The sequence below is a fragment of the Trachypithecus francoisi genome, unplaced genomic scaffold (assembly GCF_009764315.1).
Source record: "Trachypithecus francoisi isolate TF-2019V2 unplaced genomic scaffold, Tfra_2.0 Lachesis_group8, whole genome shotgun sequence".
NCBI lineage: Eukaryota > Metazoa > Chordata > Mammalia > Primates > Cercopithecidae > Trachypithecus > Trachypithecus francoisi.
Window position 1 is genome coordinate 34,822,402 of NW_022681473.1, and position 17,189 is coordinate 34,839,590.

A 17,189-nucleotide genomic window follows, 5' to 3' on the forward strand; every position below is an offset into this window, starting at 1 on the left:
CCCTGCAACTTACTCATCTCTCCAACCCTCCTCCCCTAGGACTGCTGCCTCCCGTGCGCAGCCCCTAGCTTGGGCCTGATTCCAATTTCTGTAACATTCCCCTGCCCGGGGTTGAACACAGGTTGAAAGTCGGTCTCCTCCGCGCCCCGGAGGCCCAACCCCGGCGCTGAAGCCGCCCAACTACTGTACACAAGGGAGGCGGAGACTGAGGGATCTGCATGCGCTGGCAGGCACAGGAGGGCTCCCTGCCAGCGGCCTCGCCGGAGATGCACCCGCCTCCTAACCCAACAAACCCGCTTTGGGAGGGGGTGGGGTGGGGAAAAGAAGACGGGGCTAGAGGGGAGATATAGAGAAAGCAAGTTAGGGAGAGGAGAAGATGTCCCAAAGGACCCCATTTTCGGGACTGCACCTCCCATTGAAGCTCCCCGCTCCCAAGCCCTCTGGGGACTCCCGCGCTGCCGTCGAAACCCCTATTCCGGCCCCAGCGGGGACACTTCTCCAGGATTTGCTCCTCTCCTCTGGGGACCAGAGCCAAAGACTCCTGGAATTGATCCCAGATCCTGGGAGTCGGGGGGCCCAGCCGGGGTGCGGGGAGTCGCGGCGTCGTGACTGCGCCCGCCCAGCCGCGCCGGGAGGCGCCCCTGGCGACCGTCGCGAACGCCACACCCTCGGCTCGGCCCTGGCCCCGCCCCCGCCCGGCGCGCGTTCGCGGCCAGGGGAGGCGTGTGCTGCTCCCGCAGCCAGCGAGAGCCAGAGAGGGATGGATGTTGGAGGAGGAATTCGGGCTTAACAAGTGATCGTTGCTGTCTAGGATTTTGTTTCTTTTCAGAGGAACCTTGACTTCCTTTCCCAGGCAATCCCTCCTGTGCTGAACTCCAGAGGAACCAGGAGTCTTGGGGTCTTCTCTGGGGCAGCCCCGACCCCCACCCCCAGACTCCAGCCGCGAGAACCCTGTGCACCCCCCGGGCCAGGCAACAGAACTTGTTCTGTGGATATTTGGAGCCTCCACCTGCCAAACCCGAGTGATTCCTTTTACCACCCCCCTCACCCAAGATCATTCTTCCCCTCCTCCAGCTGTTGCAGCTTGAGGGGGAAAAACAAGCCAGCCGGTGGATTTTCTTTATTTTTATTTTTCGCCCCGCCGGGGAACGGTAAGTATGATACCTTTTTTTTTTTTTTTTAATCTTTCCTCCACCTTCTTCTTTTGGCTGTTAAGAAACAGTGGACATTTGAGGGATAAATAATATCGGGAATGTGACAGAAGGGCATGAATGGAAGGCGGTTAAAAATAAACCAGGAGGTGGGAGAAGGGAGGTGCGGATGCTGCGCGGCGCTCCAGGGGGCCAACAGTTGTTATTTTCCCAACCCCGGGGATGCGGTGAGTGCGCCCTGCTTAACGTGCTGGAGCGGGAACCGAGGTCTGGAGGCGACGGCGCGATTAAAGATGTCGTTTCCCAACGAGAGGGGCGTTAAGATTTAGCATCGTTTCACCTCCTCCCAGCCGCACCGGTTCCCTTCTTTTGGGAACAGCCGGTGAACGGGTCTGAATTGCTGCCTCTCCCAACGTTTGGATTTGCGTGCATTTTCCGAGCATTTGAGCAACATACATAGGGGCTGCATAAATGGCGTGCGTTGAAGTGTGTATTTCTCACGGTATTGGCTTCTCTGATTTCCTCTCTCAATCTCTCTCTCTCTCTCTCAAGGTTCGGGTACCACCCTGACACTGACACAGTTGCAGAAATTAGCACTGAGAGACGAACAGCCTTGTTGTTGGAGGGGTGAGAGGAGGAGGGGCGGGTTGCTTGGCTGTTGTTTGGGGGCGCCGGGATTGGGGAATAGGCAGTCTGCAAAATCCTATTAGTTTAATGGTGTTAAAGAAGAAGACAAATTCCTCTGCAAAGATCTATATCATAAAGGCTCCTGGAAATTGGCTTGAATAGATTATCCAAACAAGAGTACCCTGAGAAAGAAGAGAGATTTTAAACCAGTCTGATTTGCTGGGAGGAATGATTTTTCTTTTCTCTTCTTTTTCTTTCTCTCTCCTTTTCTAGATCAGGGATAGTGAAATAACTAGTAGATGATTAAAAGGAAGGCAATTTGCTACTTGTAGGGTGGAGGAGGGAGTTAGATAAACAAAGACAAATAATCCCAAATAAATAAACAAATATGAAATTATTTGGTGTAGAGCAGAAAGAGGGCAGTTCTAGAACTCCCGAAGAGCTGATGGTGAATTAGAAGACTCGCTAATTTATGACCTTCTGGAAGTCGGTTGGGTGGGAGGGCAGGTGTGTGTAGTACTCAACTATACAGGAACTTGGGTTACACTGGGGCTTCATTGAAATTATAATTGTTTTGGGGGAGTTGGGGGAGACACTGAGAAAACTCTCAGGCTATTTGGTCTGTACCAGTCTTGAAAGGATGTTGGCCTGACACTCCAAGGTGAATGTCACCCCAGGATGGTTTTGTAAGTAGGGATTTAGTAACTCCTTGGGGGTAAACATTTCAGAGTATGAGATGATGTTAGGAGTCAGGCAAAGGAAGGGAGATGGCATGTGAGAGGCCCTCAGTGGTGTATTTTCTGGAGTTTGTGTTGCAATCAAATGCCTTCCTTGTCCTAGGAAAATGTGTATGATTGAGAAGGGGTGTATGATTGGGAAGACCTCTGTTTGCCACTTCCATGCTTGTCACTTCATAAAATTCAGTGTGTTTAGGCTGCTAGGCTGACAGGATCATCAAGGAGCAGCAGGTGGTCAAGAGCTGAATCCTGTTAATGGCTTCAGAAAGCCATTTCTCTTATGCTTTCCAAGTGCTTCCAGTAATAGAAGCTGGTAGATGCCCTGAATTCTGACTATCATCATTCTCTCCAGTTCTCTGGGTTACTCCCTGCATTCTTGGAAGTCCTGTTGAACAGAGTACATGGAAAAATCAAGAGGAGACAGGAGATTTGGATGGGGGCTTTTACAGGACCTGGCTGAGGAGATGAATTACCTGGATCTTGAGAGAGCAAACTAAGGAAGAAGAAGGGCCAGGAATAACAGATGACAGAGGGAGCAGATTGGAGCTGCAAGGGACATGCAATTCGGAAGTGGGAGATTGTAAATAAAAGTGGGCAGAGAGAGAGAAAGAGAGAGGACGGGGAATGTTAGGGATGTGGATTTTATTGAAGTGGGGGTAAGTACGATAGGCTAAGAATGAAGTCCACACAAACTGACATTTTAAAAAATAAGGAGATAGCCCCTTGAGCAGAGTGGAGGAGGAACCATTGAGGTGAACATGGAGCGACCGCCAAGGACAGAAGATGGTTATTAGAGATGTGGAAACTGGCATTAGTTCCTAGCCTGTGGGTGGTAGAGAGTGTTCAGGATTCAGGGGAACAGAAAAACAATGGGGACATGCGGTAGGGAGTCAGGCAGTGCCAACTTAACAACGGCCACTAGTGAGTCTCAGGATGTCCTGTATGTCCTCATGTCCCATCTTCCCCTACTTTAGTTAGTGGCCTAAGGACACAAACACTTGGGGCTGTGTAGACAGACAATAAAAATGTAGGTTGCTGTCACGTTATTCGTAACTGCTAGTGTTTATTGTCATTCATTAGGTAAAAGGCACTGTGACATTCTATCGACATCCATTATCTCATTTAGTCCTTACAAACATGAGATGGGGGATGTTGTGTTATTATTTGTACTTTATAGATGAGGTGACTGAAGTGCATTCAAGTGGTGCTGCCTGCACAAAGTATAAGAATACTGTTGTGTGTGGTTTTTTTGCTTTTTTCCGACTTCCCCAATCCTGAGTCAGGATAGAGAGGAGTGTAAGGGCACTTAATTCAGAAACACTTTATGAGTGGAAATTTTAAAAATTGCCTTGAAATAGATGAATGATGGAAGCAGCTGTAAAGTCTCAGCATTATTTTTGTGGAATGAAGAGAGTGACAGTGAAAATTAAGACCTGGCATTGGTGAAGGGGAAGATAGAAGCAAGAGCCATGTGAGCCATGAGTGGAGAGAGGAAAAATAATTGAGTTACCATAAAAATAAACTGAGCTGAAATAATATCTGAAGAAGAAGGAAAGAATGATGTTTATGAGTGAGAATAGCCTGCCCCATAATCTTGAAAATGTATGGGTGCTTGGTGTGTTATGTGACTTTCTTGAAGAAAAGAGAAGGATGTGTATGTGAAGAGAAATGCTCACTTTGCTCTTTATGATTTGTTTCCTTTTTACTTTTCTCCTATGCTTGTTTCCAATCCTTTTTCAGGTGAAGTGCTTCTTCCGCATGATTTTGGCTGAAGAATGCTCTGCATTTCCTTGATTTCTATGGAGACCTCAGAGCTGGTTTTGCTTCTGCTGACACCTCATCTAGCACCTTCTCTACCTCCCAGGGTCTTTGCCTCTATCTATGGTTTGGCATTGTACCTGGGTCCAGGAAGCCTTTGATGAACTTAAAAGGAGAGCCTGGAGAATCATCCTGATAGACTTTGAGTAGAAATGGCTGGACATACTTCAAACCACATCTTAACATGGTTCGATCCATCACTAGAAGGCAAGTGCTAACAGGAAAGGCTTATTTGCATTTTATTTAAATTTAATGGACTGAGCATTGGCCAATTTCTGTGGCAGAAAAATGTATTTCATTTTCTAGGCACAACTTCTGGCTGTCAGACACTTGCTGCCTTTGAATCTTGCAGCATCATCACTAACCACATCCCAGACATATTTCCACATTTCAACATCTGCCCCCAAAACATAGGTGTCTGAGACACTCCAGCGTTTTCGGACTTCTTAGTCTTGAGAGTGCTAGGCTATTTATCTCGACCAGCCAAGCTCTGGAGAGCAATGTTGAATCCCTGAGAAGAGAGAGCATGGGGCGTGCTGATTTAAAAACAGAAAATGCAAAGTTGGACTGAAAATATCCTTAGTCTTCCAAGCAATCTGCTTAAGGGTTCCAAACTTACCTTAATTTGGTGAGAAAAGAAGCTGCCCTATTTTTCTTTCTTCTTCTCCTACAACTGGAACCAGCCATTTCCGAAAACCACCACCATGGAGGTTGCAATGGTGAGTGCAGAGAGCTCAGGGTGCAACAGTCACATGCCTTATGGTTATGCTGCCCAGGCCAGGGCCCGGGAGCGGGAGAGGCTAGCTCACTCCAGGGCAGCTGCAGCAGCTGCTGTTGCAGCAGCCACAGCTGCTGTTGAAGGTAGCGGGGGTTCTGGTGGGGGCTCCCACCACCACCACCAGTCACGTGGGGCCTGCACCTCCCATGACCCTCAGAGCAGCCGGGGTAGCCGGAGGAGGAGGCGACAGCGGCTTGAGAAGAAGAAAGCCCACCACCGGCAGAGCAGCTTCCCTCATTGCTCTGACCTGATGCCCAGTGGTTCTGAAGAGAAGATCCTGAGGGAGCTGAGTGAGGAGGAGGAAGATGAGGAGGAAGAGGAGGAGGAAGAAGAGGAGGGAAGGTTTTACTATAGTGAAGATGACCATGGGGATGAGTGTTCCTACACAGACCTGCTGCCTCAGGATGAGGGCGGTGGTGGCTACAGTTCAGTCCGCTACAGTGACTGTTGTGAACGTGTGGTGATAAATGTGTCAGGCCTACGCTTTGAGACCCAGATGAAAACTCTGGCCCAGTTTCCAGAGACTTTGTTGGGAGACCCTGAAAAGAGGACTCAGTACTTTGACCCTTTGCGCAATGAGTATTTTTTTGACAGGAACCGCCCCAGCTTTGATGCCATTTTATATTATTACCAATCAGGAGGCCGCCTGAAGAGGCCAGTCAATGTCCCCTTTGATATCTTCACCGAGGAGGTGAAGTTCTATCAGTTGGGGGAGGAGGCCCTGTTGAAGTTTCGGGAGGACGAGGGCTTTGTGAGAGAGGAGGAGGACAGGGCCCTCCCTGAGAATGAATTTAAAAAGCAGATTTGGCTCCTCTTTGAATATCCAGAGAGCTCCAGTCCTGCAAGGGGCATAGCCATTGTGTCTGTCCTGGTCATCTTAATCTCCATTGTCATCTTTTGCCTGGAAACCTTGCCTGAGTTTAGGGACGACCGGGATCTCGTCATGGCACTGAGTGCTGGTGGGCATGGTGGGTTGTTGAATGACACTTCAGCACCCCACCCAGAGAACTCAGGGCACACAATATTCAATGACCCCTTCTTCATCGTGGAAACAGTCTGTATTGTATGGTTTTCCTTTGAGTTTGTGGTTCGCTGCTTTGCTTGTCCCAGCCAAGCACTCTTCTTCAAAAACATCATGAACATCATTGACATTGTCTCCATTTTGCCTTACTTCATCACTCTGGGCACTGACCTGGCCCAGCAACAGGGGGGTGGCAATGGTCAGCAGCAGCAGGCCATGTCCTTTGCCATCCTCAGAATCATTCGTCTGGTCCGAGTATTCCGGATCTTCAAACTCTCCAGGCACTCCAAAGGCCTGCAGATCCTGGGCCACACCCTCAGAGCCAGCATGCGGGAACTGGGCCTTCTGATCTTCTTCCTCTTCATTGGGGTCATCCTCTTTTCCAGCGCTGTGTATTTTGCAGAGGCGGATGAACCTACTACCCATTTCCAAAGCATCCCAGATGCATTTTGGTGGGCTGTGGTGACCATGACAACTGTCGGCTATGGGGACATGAAGCCCATCACTGTGGGGGGCAAGATTGTCGGGTCCCTGTGTGCCATTGCGGGTGTATTAACCATTGCTTTGCCAGTGCCAGTGATTGTCTCTAACTTTAACTATTTCTACCACAGAGAGACTGAAAATGAGGAACAGACACAGCTAACGCAGAATGCAGTCAGTTGCCCATACCTCCCCTCTAATTTGCTCAAGAAATTTCGGAGCTCTACTTCTTCTTCCCTGGGGGACAAATCAGAGTATCTAGAGATGGAAGAAGGAGTTAAGGAATCTCTGTGTGCAAAGGAAGAGAAGTGTCAGGGAAAGGGGGATGACAGTGAGACAGATAAAAACAACTGTTCTAATGCAAAGGCTGTGGAGACTGATGTGTGAATCTCTTTCTCCACCTGCCACTGCCCCCCTCTCAGCATCTCCAAATATATTTATACATAGAGAGTGCAGTTATGAAAATGAAATATGCAAATGATCCAATGCATACAGTAGTACACTATTTAATGGTTATACATGGCATAATTGTTACTAAACTTGTATTACATATCAAATAAATGATACATCTTCGAGAAGAGGGAGGTTTAAATAGGAGCAAATCTATCTTTATATTTTTATTAGAATGCAAGAATTTTGCACATTAACTGGAAAAGATGTTGACAGTAAAGATGGAGAGAGTGTGTGTGCGCGTGTGTGCATATGTGTGTGTGTGAAGTAAATTGTCAATGTTAGTAATTGTGCAGTGATGGGAAAAGTTGGCATTTTGGAGTATTTACTATGTAAGAACTAATGAATCTGAGCAGTCATTTATCAGTGCTTTAACAGCATATCATATGTCTTTGGATTCAGTAGTTGTTTTTTAAAAATTGTAAGAAATACTGTGTAGAGAAAAAAGAAAGTAAATTATTTAATAGAATATAGGTCACAATTTTATCTTGGATTTAATTAAAGTTTATTTTTAACTGGAAATTAACTTTTAAAAAGGCTGCAAGGGCCTTTAGAAATTGATTATATTTTGTTATTAATTTTGGGAAGATTTAACAGCAAATGTCTAACATAGAGTAAGTGAAATTGGAGAATATGTAATAAGTTTTGTTTGCAGGTAACAGGACTGGATTTTTTTTTCTTTGCACTACTTTATATGCTGGAGATTGAGAGAGACTTCATACTGTGAATGTTTACTAATGTAACAGTTCAATGACAATCATTGGAAGAATGATTTCTTTAGTCTTATTTTATTGTTTTCTTTTCATTGTGTGAGACTAATAACCATGCAGATAACATTACATGATTCTCTTCTCTTTTAAAACCTAAATAACTGATTGACAAAGGAATTATGAAGTAAAATTTAGCAACTGAATCTTTTGAAATTGATCTGTTACAATGATGCTTCTGAAATCATACTATTTTATATATTCTTCTGCCTTTTAACTCCAGAATAATTTAACCAAAGTTAATGCATGCACTGAAAGAATTCTTGAAGAAATAAGATGCCAAGCAGCTACAGTGATTATGGCTTAAAAATTTTCTATTAAATGTGAAACATAAATGCTAGATTTATTAAGTTTATTTTTTTGTGCAGTTATATAAGAACAGAATTTGGGGATTAACCTCAGATTTTTACATTATATTTGCTAAAACGGATATAAGGAAGAATTGTGTCAAAAATTTGGTTTCAACATCATCATCACCATCTTTATTAAAGGAATTTATGACACATATAACTGCATTTAACTCATGACAAAGCATTCTAGAATGAGATAACAACTAGTGATCAGCCTTGCACTATTAAATCATCATGAGGTATAGGTTAGAAAACTCGGAATGCATAAGAGGCCTTTTTCCACAATGTTTATTTAACTTCTATTCTTTATAAAATGATTGTCTTGGGCTCTGGTTGGTGGGGGTGGGGTGGGGAACAAAACAAGCAACACCATACACTATTTTGGCACATAGTGAACTCTGGTAACTGTGAGCTAAAGACAAACAAACAAACAAACAGACCTAAAATAGCCTTTCTCAAGTTTTTTAAAATCCAGGCCATCATTTCATAATTACATAAATCCTACCTCTCCTTTAATGGTATTTGAAATTCAAAGTAAATTCAACATTAGGGTTAAAAGTAAAACTGCATTCCCTCTCCACACTTTCCCCACCACTTGTAGAGAAACACTTTTCTAGAACACCTTTTTGATTAACTGTGAAGAACAAAGATCGATAGAAGACAACAGAGAATGATAAAACAAAAGACCATCTTACAATAAGATTTAAAAGATAGTGTTTTAATACATTTTGGATTTGGGGCAAAAACGTAACAAGCGTCAGACTAGGGGTAAGGCTATTTGGATTGGTTATAATTCATTTGGAAAAATCACTTAACATCTCTGTACCCAAATTTCATGATTGGTAAAAAAGAGGGCAACTGAAGCATGTTACATTACAGAGTTATGCCAAACAAATGAGAACATGCAAAACATCTGAAATGTTGAGTTCCATACAAATGCCTGATGTTATTTCTAAATTGTTTAATCTTCCTCTGGGAGAAAAAGGGATTTAGAACCCACAAGCATACATCTACTTCATTAGGATATTGTAAAAATTATGGGTAATTGCTTTAACTCTGCATTCCTTACAAGAAGTTGATATGCAGACACAAGATAGTTTATTGCTGATAGATTCAGGCATGTTATAGCATAGAAAGTTGACTCTGTGAACAACAAACCATGTATCTTACAATATAGCCAACTAGGTCAGATTATATCTCAAAATAATTTAGGGGCTGTTCAGTATATAAGGGATGTTTATTGAACTTTCTGTAATAGCAATGACAATGATTTGGTTATGTTTGGAAGGGAAATGTACTGTATTTCATTGTTTCTATAATACCTCCTTTTAAATCTGAAAGTTCTATTAAATTTGATTGACAAAAGACATTATATTAATAATTCTGAGAATCCAGGAAATGTAGTCATTTGGGGCTTACCTTTATTGCACATGGCTTTTTTTTTTTTCCAGGATGAGAGGGTCAAGAAGTGACAGACATGAGCTTTCAAACCAAATATTATTAGGTCATCTTACTAAACTCATGGTTTCTTTCACCCTGCAAGATGCATTTATTTTAGGGTATCTGGATCTTGATCCCACACTGAGAAGGAAGCTTTTAAGCCCTCAAGACTTGTATGGGGGTACTTCTATATGGAACACTTCTCTTATAAGATAATTCATGAGGTGAGGACATCCAGTGCAGTTGTGAATTCATAACATTTTTCATAGTTGAAACTAGTCAAAGTGCTTTAGAACCATTTGTAAAAAATGTATACTGATGAATATGCTTTCAGGATGTATTTGTAACTAATTTAGGAAACTGTATCTTAGAGGCCACTAGACACATTTGGTTGTAAGATAAAAGGGAAGTGACCTTCTTTAGAGATCCTAATTCTTGGGATCTAGAATCCTTTTATTGCTTTTCAGATGATAATAGATGTTACCAAAAGCACACTCTTTGAGGGTCATCCCAATCAGAGTCTTTTCAAGGGTGGATGCATTGTTCTCTCTTGCAAATGCTTGGAAAGGAAACTGTTATGCATAACAGTTATGGGGAAGAAAGGAGGAATAAATAGTCCTTTTGAATTTCTGTGAAAGGGAGCCAATGGGTGCTACAGGAATGACAGCTGGTCTAGGGAGTCAAGAGAGCTGGCTTGTTAATCGTGGGCAAATCGTTTCATCTCCTTGATCCTCAGGAGTGTGTGTGTGTGTGTGTGTGTGTGTGTGTGTGTAGCTAACACCGGGATATTGGGCTACATTATTACTTGGTTCATTTTAGTACTGCAATTCTACTGTGGAGTAAAAGAAATGTCAGACTAGCTTGATATTTTCTAAGTACCATTCAAGTCATATCAGCTTGGATTTTTTAGTAAGTAATAGGAGCAAAAATAAATAAATAAAAATAAAAATCTCACTGTTAGGTTAACCGCAGAACAGGTGTTTGAGTTTTTTCGAATGTAGACTAAGCTGAATGAATAAGATGTATTTTGAAGCTGTTATTCTAACAACTTCTAAAGGGAAGGGATTCATTTAATGAAAAATAACTCTTCAGTCCTCAGTTGAATTCATATGGTGAAAATTGGTAAGTAAACATTTTGATGTCTTGCTTTGTTTTCATGCAGTCTTGTCTGTAAACAGTATTTTGACCTGTGCGAGGGAACTCATTTTATGCTTAAACACATGTAGTGTTTCACAAGTGCTACTGCATGCTTTGTCAAGTTTGTTTTAAACAGGATCACTGAAGCTTCCTGAAAATTTTTTTATTAAGCATGTGTTGAAATAGAACCCAATATGTGAATAAGAAATATGTAAAGAAAATACTCTGAACTAAGATACATATTTTCCCATTTTAAAGAAGTCAATATTAACCAATGGAAAATTATTTTTAATCACATTGGAATCACAAACAGTAGTCCCCCTACTTTCCAACAAATCAGAAATGGTCTTCTTCGTTGTTATTAATATTCATGGTTTGGATGAACCTTTAGTACTAACATTGCAGCTATTGCTAGGGAAAGTGAGAACTACACCTAAATTCACTTCACATTTTTAAAATGAACCTGTGGTGATGTGCTCATGTGCAGGAAACAGTGTAACATCCTTCTTTATGTGTGTGTATGTGTTTTTATTGATACAGTTTTAAATGATTACGGGGTATCATTCAGTGACAAAAGGGCCTGTTCTAGGAAATCTCCTTGACCCGAAAGTCATTCTGAATTTTTCAAGGGACGTTTGATGTGGATATAAGGTACCTTTTGGTTTCCTGCCTGTAAAGAAACTTGACTCTAGGCACAGGATCTTCCAGACCAATGTAGCCATTGCAGGTTAGAAGACAGTGCTACTTTCTCGTATGGAAATCAGTATTCCTATTTGAGAAGAAGGTTGTTGGAGTGGTTGTGTTCAATATTGAAGGAGGAAGAGCTATTTTTTTGTAATAAATGGGAATATGTACTTCTGAAAAGTAAATTAAGATTAGGACTGTGATATGAGTTTTATTTCTGGCTTGGTTTTGTTTCCATAGCAGTACCAATTTCTCACAGTGTCTTCTTCATAAAAGTATGCTAATACATATCAGACCATATGGCCCCATTTGAGGTTTAGAAAATATGGTCACCTTATTTATGGATAAATAAATTAATCTCAGGGCATAAGTTGGTTGCTTAAAAACATGGCACATATTTAATGAGCAGTGGCTCTAAGTGAGATTCAAGCATCCCCCTTTCAGGCCTGTGGGACAGGAATAAATGTATAAGGCAAATAATGTGCTGAATATGAAGTCGTGCGGTCATCTTGAAAAGCATATTCCCAGATTCACTGGAGGTAGTGTCGCTGACTTAAGGTTCAGCTTTTGGTCCATTTGTTGTCATTGGTGTCTTGGAAGGAGATTTTTGGTTCCAGGGTGCCAGGAGCTAAATGATTTTGGTAGTTGATCCACAAATAGTCCATCCTTGCTTCCTACCTGCAAGCAATCTGGTTTGTAGGTTATCTGTAGTTGGTTTCTCACCTGAGGCCGGCTTTACTCAGGTTCAGAAGCCTGTTGTCTTGTGTTAAACAACCAGTCCAGAAAAGGTAGAATTTAAAAAGATAAAACAATTCCGGTACAAAGAAACAACAAAAACACTAGAACTAGAAAGCCAAGTAAAACCTAAGTGGGAAGCCAAATCTGTTGTTCAAACTGTTACATGCACTAGAACTAATTATGCAGGATTTTGGGGTAACATTGGTCCTACCTCTTCACCATTAGCAGAGATAGCCAAGAGGTGACTGTTGTGATGGAGGACATAAAACAGAAATAACCTGCCCCATGAATATGTAGGTTAACATTTTCTGTGAAAATGATAGAAATGCCAACCTACCTTAGCAGTGGTTTTAATAGGAACTGTTAGGAATGACTAATAAATATGGAAGATATGCTGGTGTTTTTCCCAGTAATTAGTATTCATTAGTATTATGTGGAAATACACTTGGATTGTTTCTCATGATTCTGTACATCAAGGGCTATTTCAAAGTCAAAGAGCCTGAAGGCATTTTTATTCACAGTTACTTAAGCTATTGGCTGTTGAGGGGCCAGTTACCTCTCAAATCAGTCAAAGCAGTTAAATAAATAGTCCCTGTGGATATCAACAAAAGCTGTGTCAGTGCTAAGTCTAAGAATTATATTTGTTTCAAAATAATTATATGAATGTATAATATATTCATATGTTAACATATATTATGTATTTTACATTCTGCCAACAAATATAAGCAAAATAAATGATCTGAGGTATTGAAAGAGACTTCGCAAAGTGAAGTACAAGTGTATAATTCTCATTAGTAGGAAAATGCATGTGTTTTGGAGAAATGGCGAGGCTGGAGGATTAAAAAACCTTTTTTTACACTTTAGGTTGGATTTTTGTGCCCTATAACCACAATAATACTAGTCCTAAGCTCTGAGACATTCCATAAGGGTATATAGAGTTTCATTCCCAGAAGACAGGGTTAATTTTTATGCTGTATGGAACACTGCAAAATGTTGATTTTATTTTTTTAATGCACATTATTCTCATTATATAAAGGATGCATATAGCATGGAAACTAGACTATATGACCTGTAGAACTACTGTGTGCTCTTTAGAAATAGAATTACTAGAAGCCATTATCTTTCTGTATTTTTTGTGGTAGCTTTTGTTTGATGTGAATTACTTAATTCTCTCAGATTCAATTGCACCATTAAACGTTTCAGGTTATTTTTGCTTTTGGTGAATGTTCCAATATCTTTCTTAGGCTCTGAGGGCACACAAACAACCACTCAATAGTTGGAAAATAGCATATCTCTTGGAGATTAAGGCGATATTACCTGAACTCTCTCTATGATAGCAGCCACATTAGTTAACATGGAGGATGCATATTTTTCTATTTATAAACTTAATGCACTTGTACGTGAATAGAATGGTGATTTCCCTAAAGAACACTAATGTTGTTGATAGCATCTGAGTGAGCCTTTTTTCCTCCTGTCAATTAGTAGGGATCATGATCCAAATGAGGCTTTCATTTGCTATCAGGCAGAGAAGGAAATAATTAATGAAGTTCCCACTGGACTGAAATCTATCAAGAAGTGATGGAATCTCTAGGGAATGCATTAGGATTTTTATTTATTTACTTGCCATTCCTAGTTGGTGTCATTATGGCATGACTGTTGGGGAAATATATTAATTTTAGGATTATTTACCTAATACTAAAATGACTTGATAAAAATTCAAAATTATAAGTTTTACACTATCTCATTAGCTTTAGCAATATTTCCAGTTAAAAATTTTAAGAATTTAATTTGAGATTTGGAGATTGCAATAGTTATTTGGAGAGAGATGTATCCAAAGAATAATGATTCAGTTTTTCAGATTTCTTGAGAAATCTGAGTTTTATAAGCTTTGCAAGAGAGACTCAAAAAGTCTCTCAACTTTCAAAAATTTTGCTGCAACCCTGTCAGATTTCAGAATTCCTCTTGAGAGGAAAATGGTACCTCCTTTTCTTCTTGTGTGTGTGTGTGTGTCTTTTTCACATTCATGATTAAATTGGTGGATTTTATATAATCATTATCTTCTAGCAAATTAAGTGAAAGACTTGGCTACAGATTGATTAGTGGATGACAAGATTGTCTGATAGTCTTTCTTTGCAACATTTGCTGTTGATCAGTTTAGAAGTTGATCTCATTATATGTGAATTACAACACAGAGAAATGGCTATGTACTATACTATATTAGAATTTAAATGACAAAGCATGAATATTAGGAATAGGATTTCCTTTTGAGTTCCTAGAAGTGTTATTAGAGCTCTTGACCCATGTCCTCCAGATCTTATCTAGCCAATGAGAATTTAGCAAATTCCTTTTTTTTTTCTTCTTAGAACAGTGACAAGATATAAACAGGATCAGTGCCAGTTGGGAGATAGGGACAGGAGCAGGGAGGTGAGCAAAGTACAAGGAGTTATGCCTAAATGAAGTCACTAATTTGATGGTACAAATAGCTAGATCAGTCTAAAAACTGCTTCATTTTGTCATGCTAACTATTAATTTTTGTTAAACCAAAGAATCCAGGAAAGTGAATTAATTTCTTAGAGTAGGTATATATGTGTATATGTCCAAATATTCCCTTTGTTCTTCGTCTTCGAGGGCACTCACATACGAAACCATAAAACTGCTGCTGGGAATTAAAACTATATGTCTCATTAAGGATAAGATTCACCTTTCCCTTCGGAGTAAGGGACTCACGTCTTTAGGAGATTACCACTTAGACATTTACGTTTCAAAGGGAGAGAATTCTCCCCCTTACTCTAATATAGAATGTCAGCATGGCAGTACATTCAAGCTAAGATAGAAGTAAGCAACCAGTAGAAGCCCTGAGAATGAATGTCACTAACACAGAGCTGAATGTTGTGTTTATGTTGGTTATTGCTGGTGCGCAATTCTTAGAGGAATGGAAAAAGCATAAAATTTGTGCAACCTAATTAGAACTCTGCCATCATATGCTCCTTGCTGATTTAGCTGCTGCTGCTGCTGCTGCTGCTTCTCATCCACACAGAAAAGAGGTGTCATTTCACTACTAGAATCCACATACTTCACAGGTTTCAAGGCAGTGTGAGAAACAGTGGAGAAAGAAAGGGTTAGATTCGATAGATAAGGATGAAGCAGCATACAGTATTTTAAGGTGTGAATCATCTTGTGACACAAGACTATTTTTACTCACTCAAGGAACTAAGCAGAATCTTTGGATGGGAGAAGCTCTGTTCAGGAATTACCATTTCCTTTTCGTATGTCTATAGTATCACTATTAGAGATCAGTCTAGTCTAGCAAGGGGATAAATTCTTCCGTCATTGCTAAAACAAACTGAAAATTACATGCTGGAAGCATTTTTTTCCTTATTTTGGTTAAGAAAAATTGTAGTTGTTTTATAAGCTTTGCAAGAGAGATTCAAAAAGTCTCTCAACTGTCAAAATGGTACTGCAACCCTGTCAGATTCAGAACGAAATTCAAGGTAGGAGAGTCTAATAGAACTTCAGACCAAATATAAACTTGTTCAAAATAAAGTATCCAGAGATCTCCTTTCAATCTCTTCCCCCATGTAAGTTTTTGTTTGTTTGTTTGTTTTTGTTTTTGTTGTTTTTTAACTGCAGATCTAGACATGTAAAATGTTTGGTTTTCCACTTTCCCTCCAGCCTATCTCATCCCATTCTCCTTTGCATCAACAAAAGCCCAGATCAGGAAGGCTTTTGCAGTCCCTGTTTGCAGATTTCTCAGGGAGAGATTTTTATGTGTGATTCGGGTAGACATCTTCCCATTCTATAAATCAGGTCATGCCAGTGCATATCCAGAAAGCTTCTACAATCACCTGCAATGTGGGTCTGTTATGTTCTGTTGTTATGTTAGCTATTTTCTGCCTATTACTGAACAGCTGGGATTTTAGAAACAGCTGGATGATTAGTTGTGTTTTTTCAATTTTTCACCCAGATGCTTTATTACTGTGTAGAAACAACCCCAATGTGGAACAACCTGGGAGTATAATAGCAAAAATCTGCTCTGATGCAACTGTTGTTATTAGGAATTGAATCAAGAAAATTACGGGCAAACAGTTTTGACTATTGTCTGCTTTACAAACATGTTTAATACAGCATTCTCATTTCCATTTCTAGGCAAAATGGTTTGATTTAGCAACTTTAAAATGCCTCTTCCATTATTCCTTAGGCTATCGAAGCTATGCTTTGGCTGTTAACGTTTATTTGCTTAAGGGGAAATGTCTATACACAATGAGGCACCACCTGAGTTTTCCATTCACTGCTGTCAAGAGGAGCTGACAGAGGCAGGCCAGCGACAGTCCTCTCACTCGCCACAGTCTATTTTTAGGTTGGTTCCTTTGTGGCTGACTTCAGCCCTGATGGGATGGATTGACATTCAAAGACAATAAATACTTTATTATGACGATTTGCAGATTTATAAAACTGGATGATATTGTGAAAGTGACAAATTTAATTCAGGTGCTGTTAGTTGGTTCCTTACCCAGGGCTAAAATTAGAATAAAAAAGATGCATAGATGCCTTTTCCTTTTCTTTTTTTTTTTTTTTTGAGACGGAGTCTCGCTCTCCCGGGCTGGAGTGCAGTGGCCGGATCTCAGCTCACTGCAAGCTGCGCCTCCCGGGTTTACGCCATTCTCCTGCCTCAGCCTCCCGAGTAGCTGGACTACAGGCGCCCGCCACCTCGCCCGGCTAGATTTTTGTATTATTTTAGTAGAGACGGGGTTTCACTGTGTTAGCCAGGATGGTCTCGATCTCCTGACCTCGTGATCCGCCCGTCTCGGCCTCCCAAAGTGCTGGGATTACAGGCTTGAGCCACCGCGCCCGGCCGCCTTTTCCTTTTCTAATTATTCTTTCAACAGATGTTTGTTAAGCTTGTACTAGCTGGCTAGACTGTGTCATGTACCCAATCTCTAGATGTACTAAAATTTCAGAGAATTACAGTTCATGTAAGGATTTTTTTGAGATATATATTCATTTTTCTAAA

General features: G+C 41.0%; 1 protein-coding gene across 1 annotated transcript; it reads left to right on the forward strand.

Moving 5' to 3' along the window:
* Nucleotides 1-700: 700 nt before the first annotated feature.
* On the forward strand, nucleotides 701-8,124 carry KCNA4 (potassium voltage-gated channel subfamily A member 4). Its single transcript, XM_033204411.1, has 2 exons — nucleotides 701-1,151; nucleotides 4,256-8,124. Exon 2 carries the CDS (start codon nucleotides 5,038-5,040, stop codon nucleotides 6,997-6,999), a length of 1,962 nt encoding a protein of 653 aa, XP_033060302.1. The 5' UTR covers nucleotides 701-1,151; nucleotides 4,256-5,037; the 3' UTR covers nucleotides 7,000-8,124.
* Nucleotides 8,125-17,189: the final 9,065 nt, after the last annotated feature.

What these genes read in the sequence shown, in the direction of transcription:
- KCNA4 (XM_033204411.1), top strand. Translation starts at nt 5,038, where the DNA reads ATGGAGGTTGCAATGGTGAGTGCAGAGAGCTCAGGGTGCAACAGTCAC.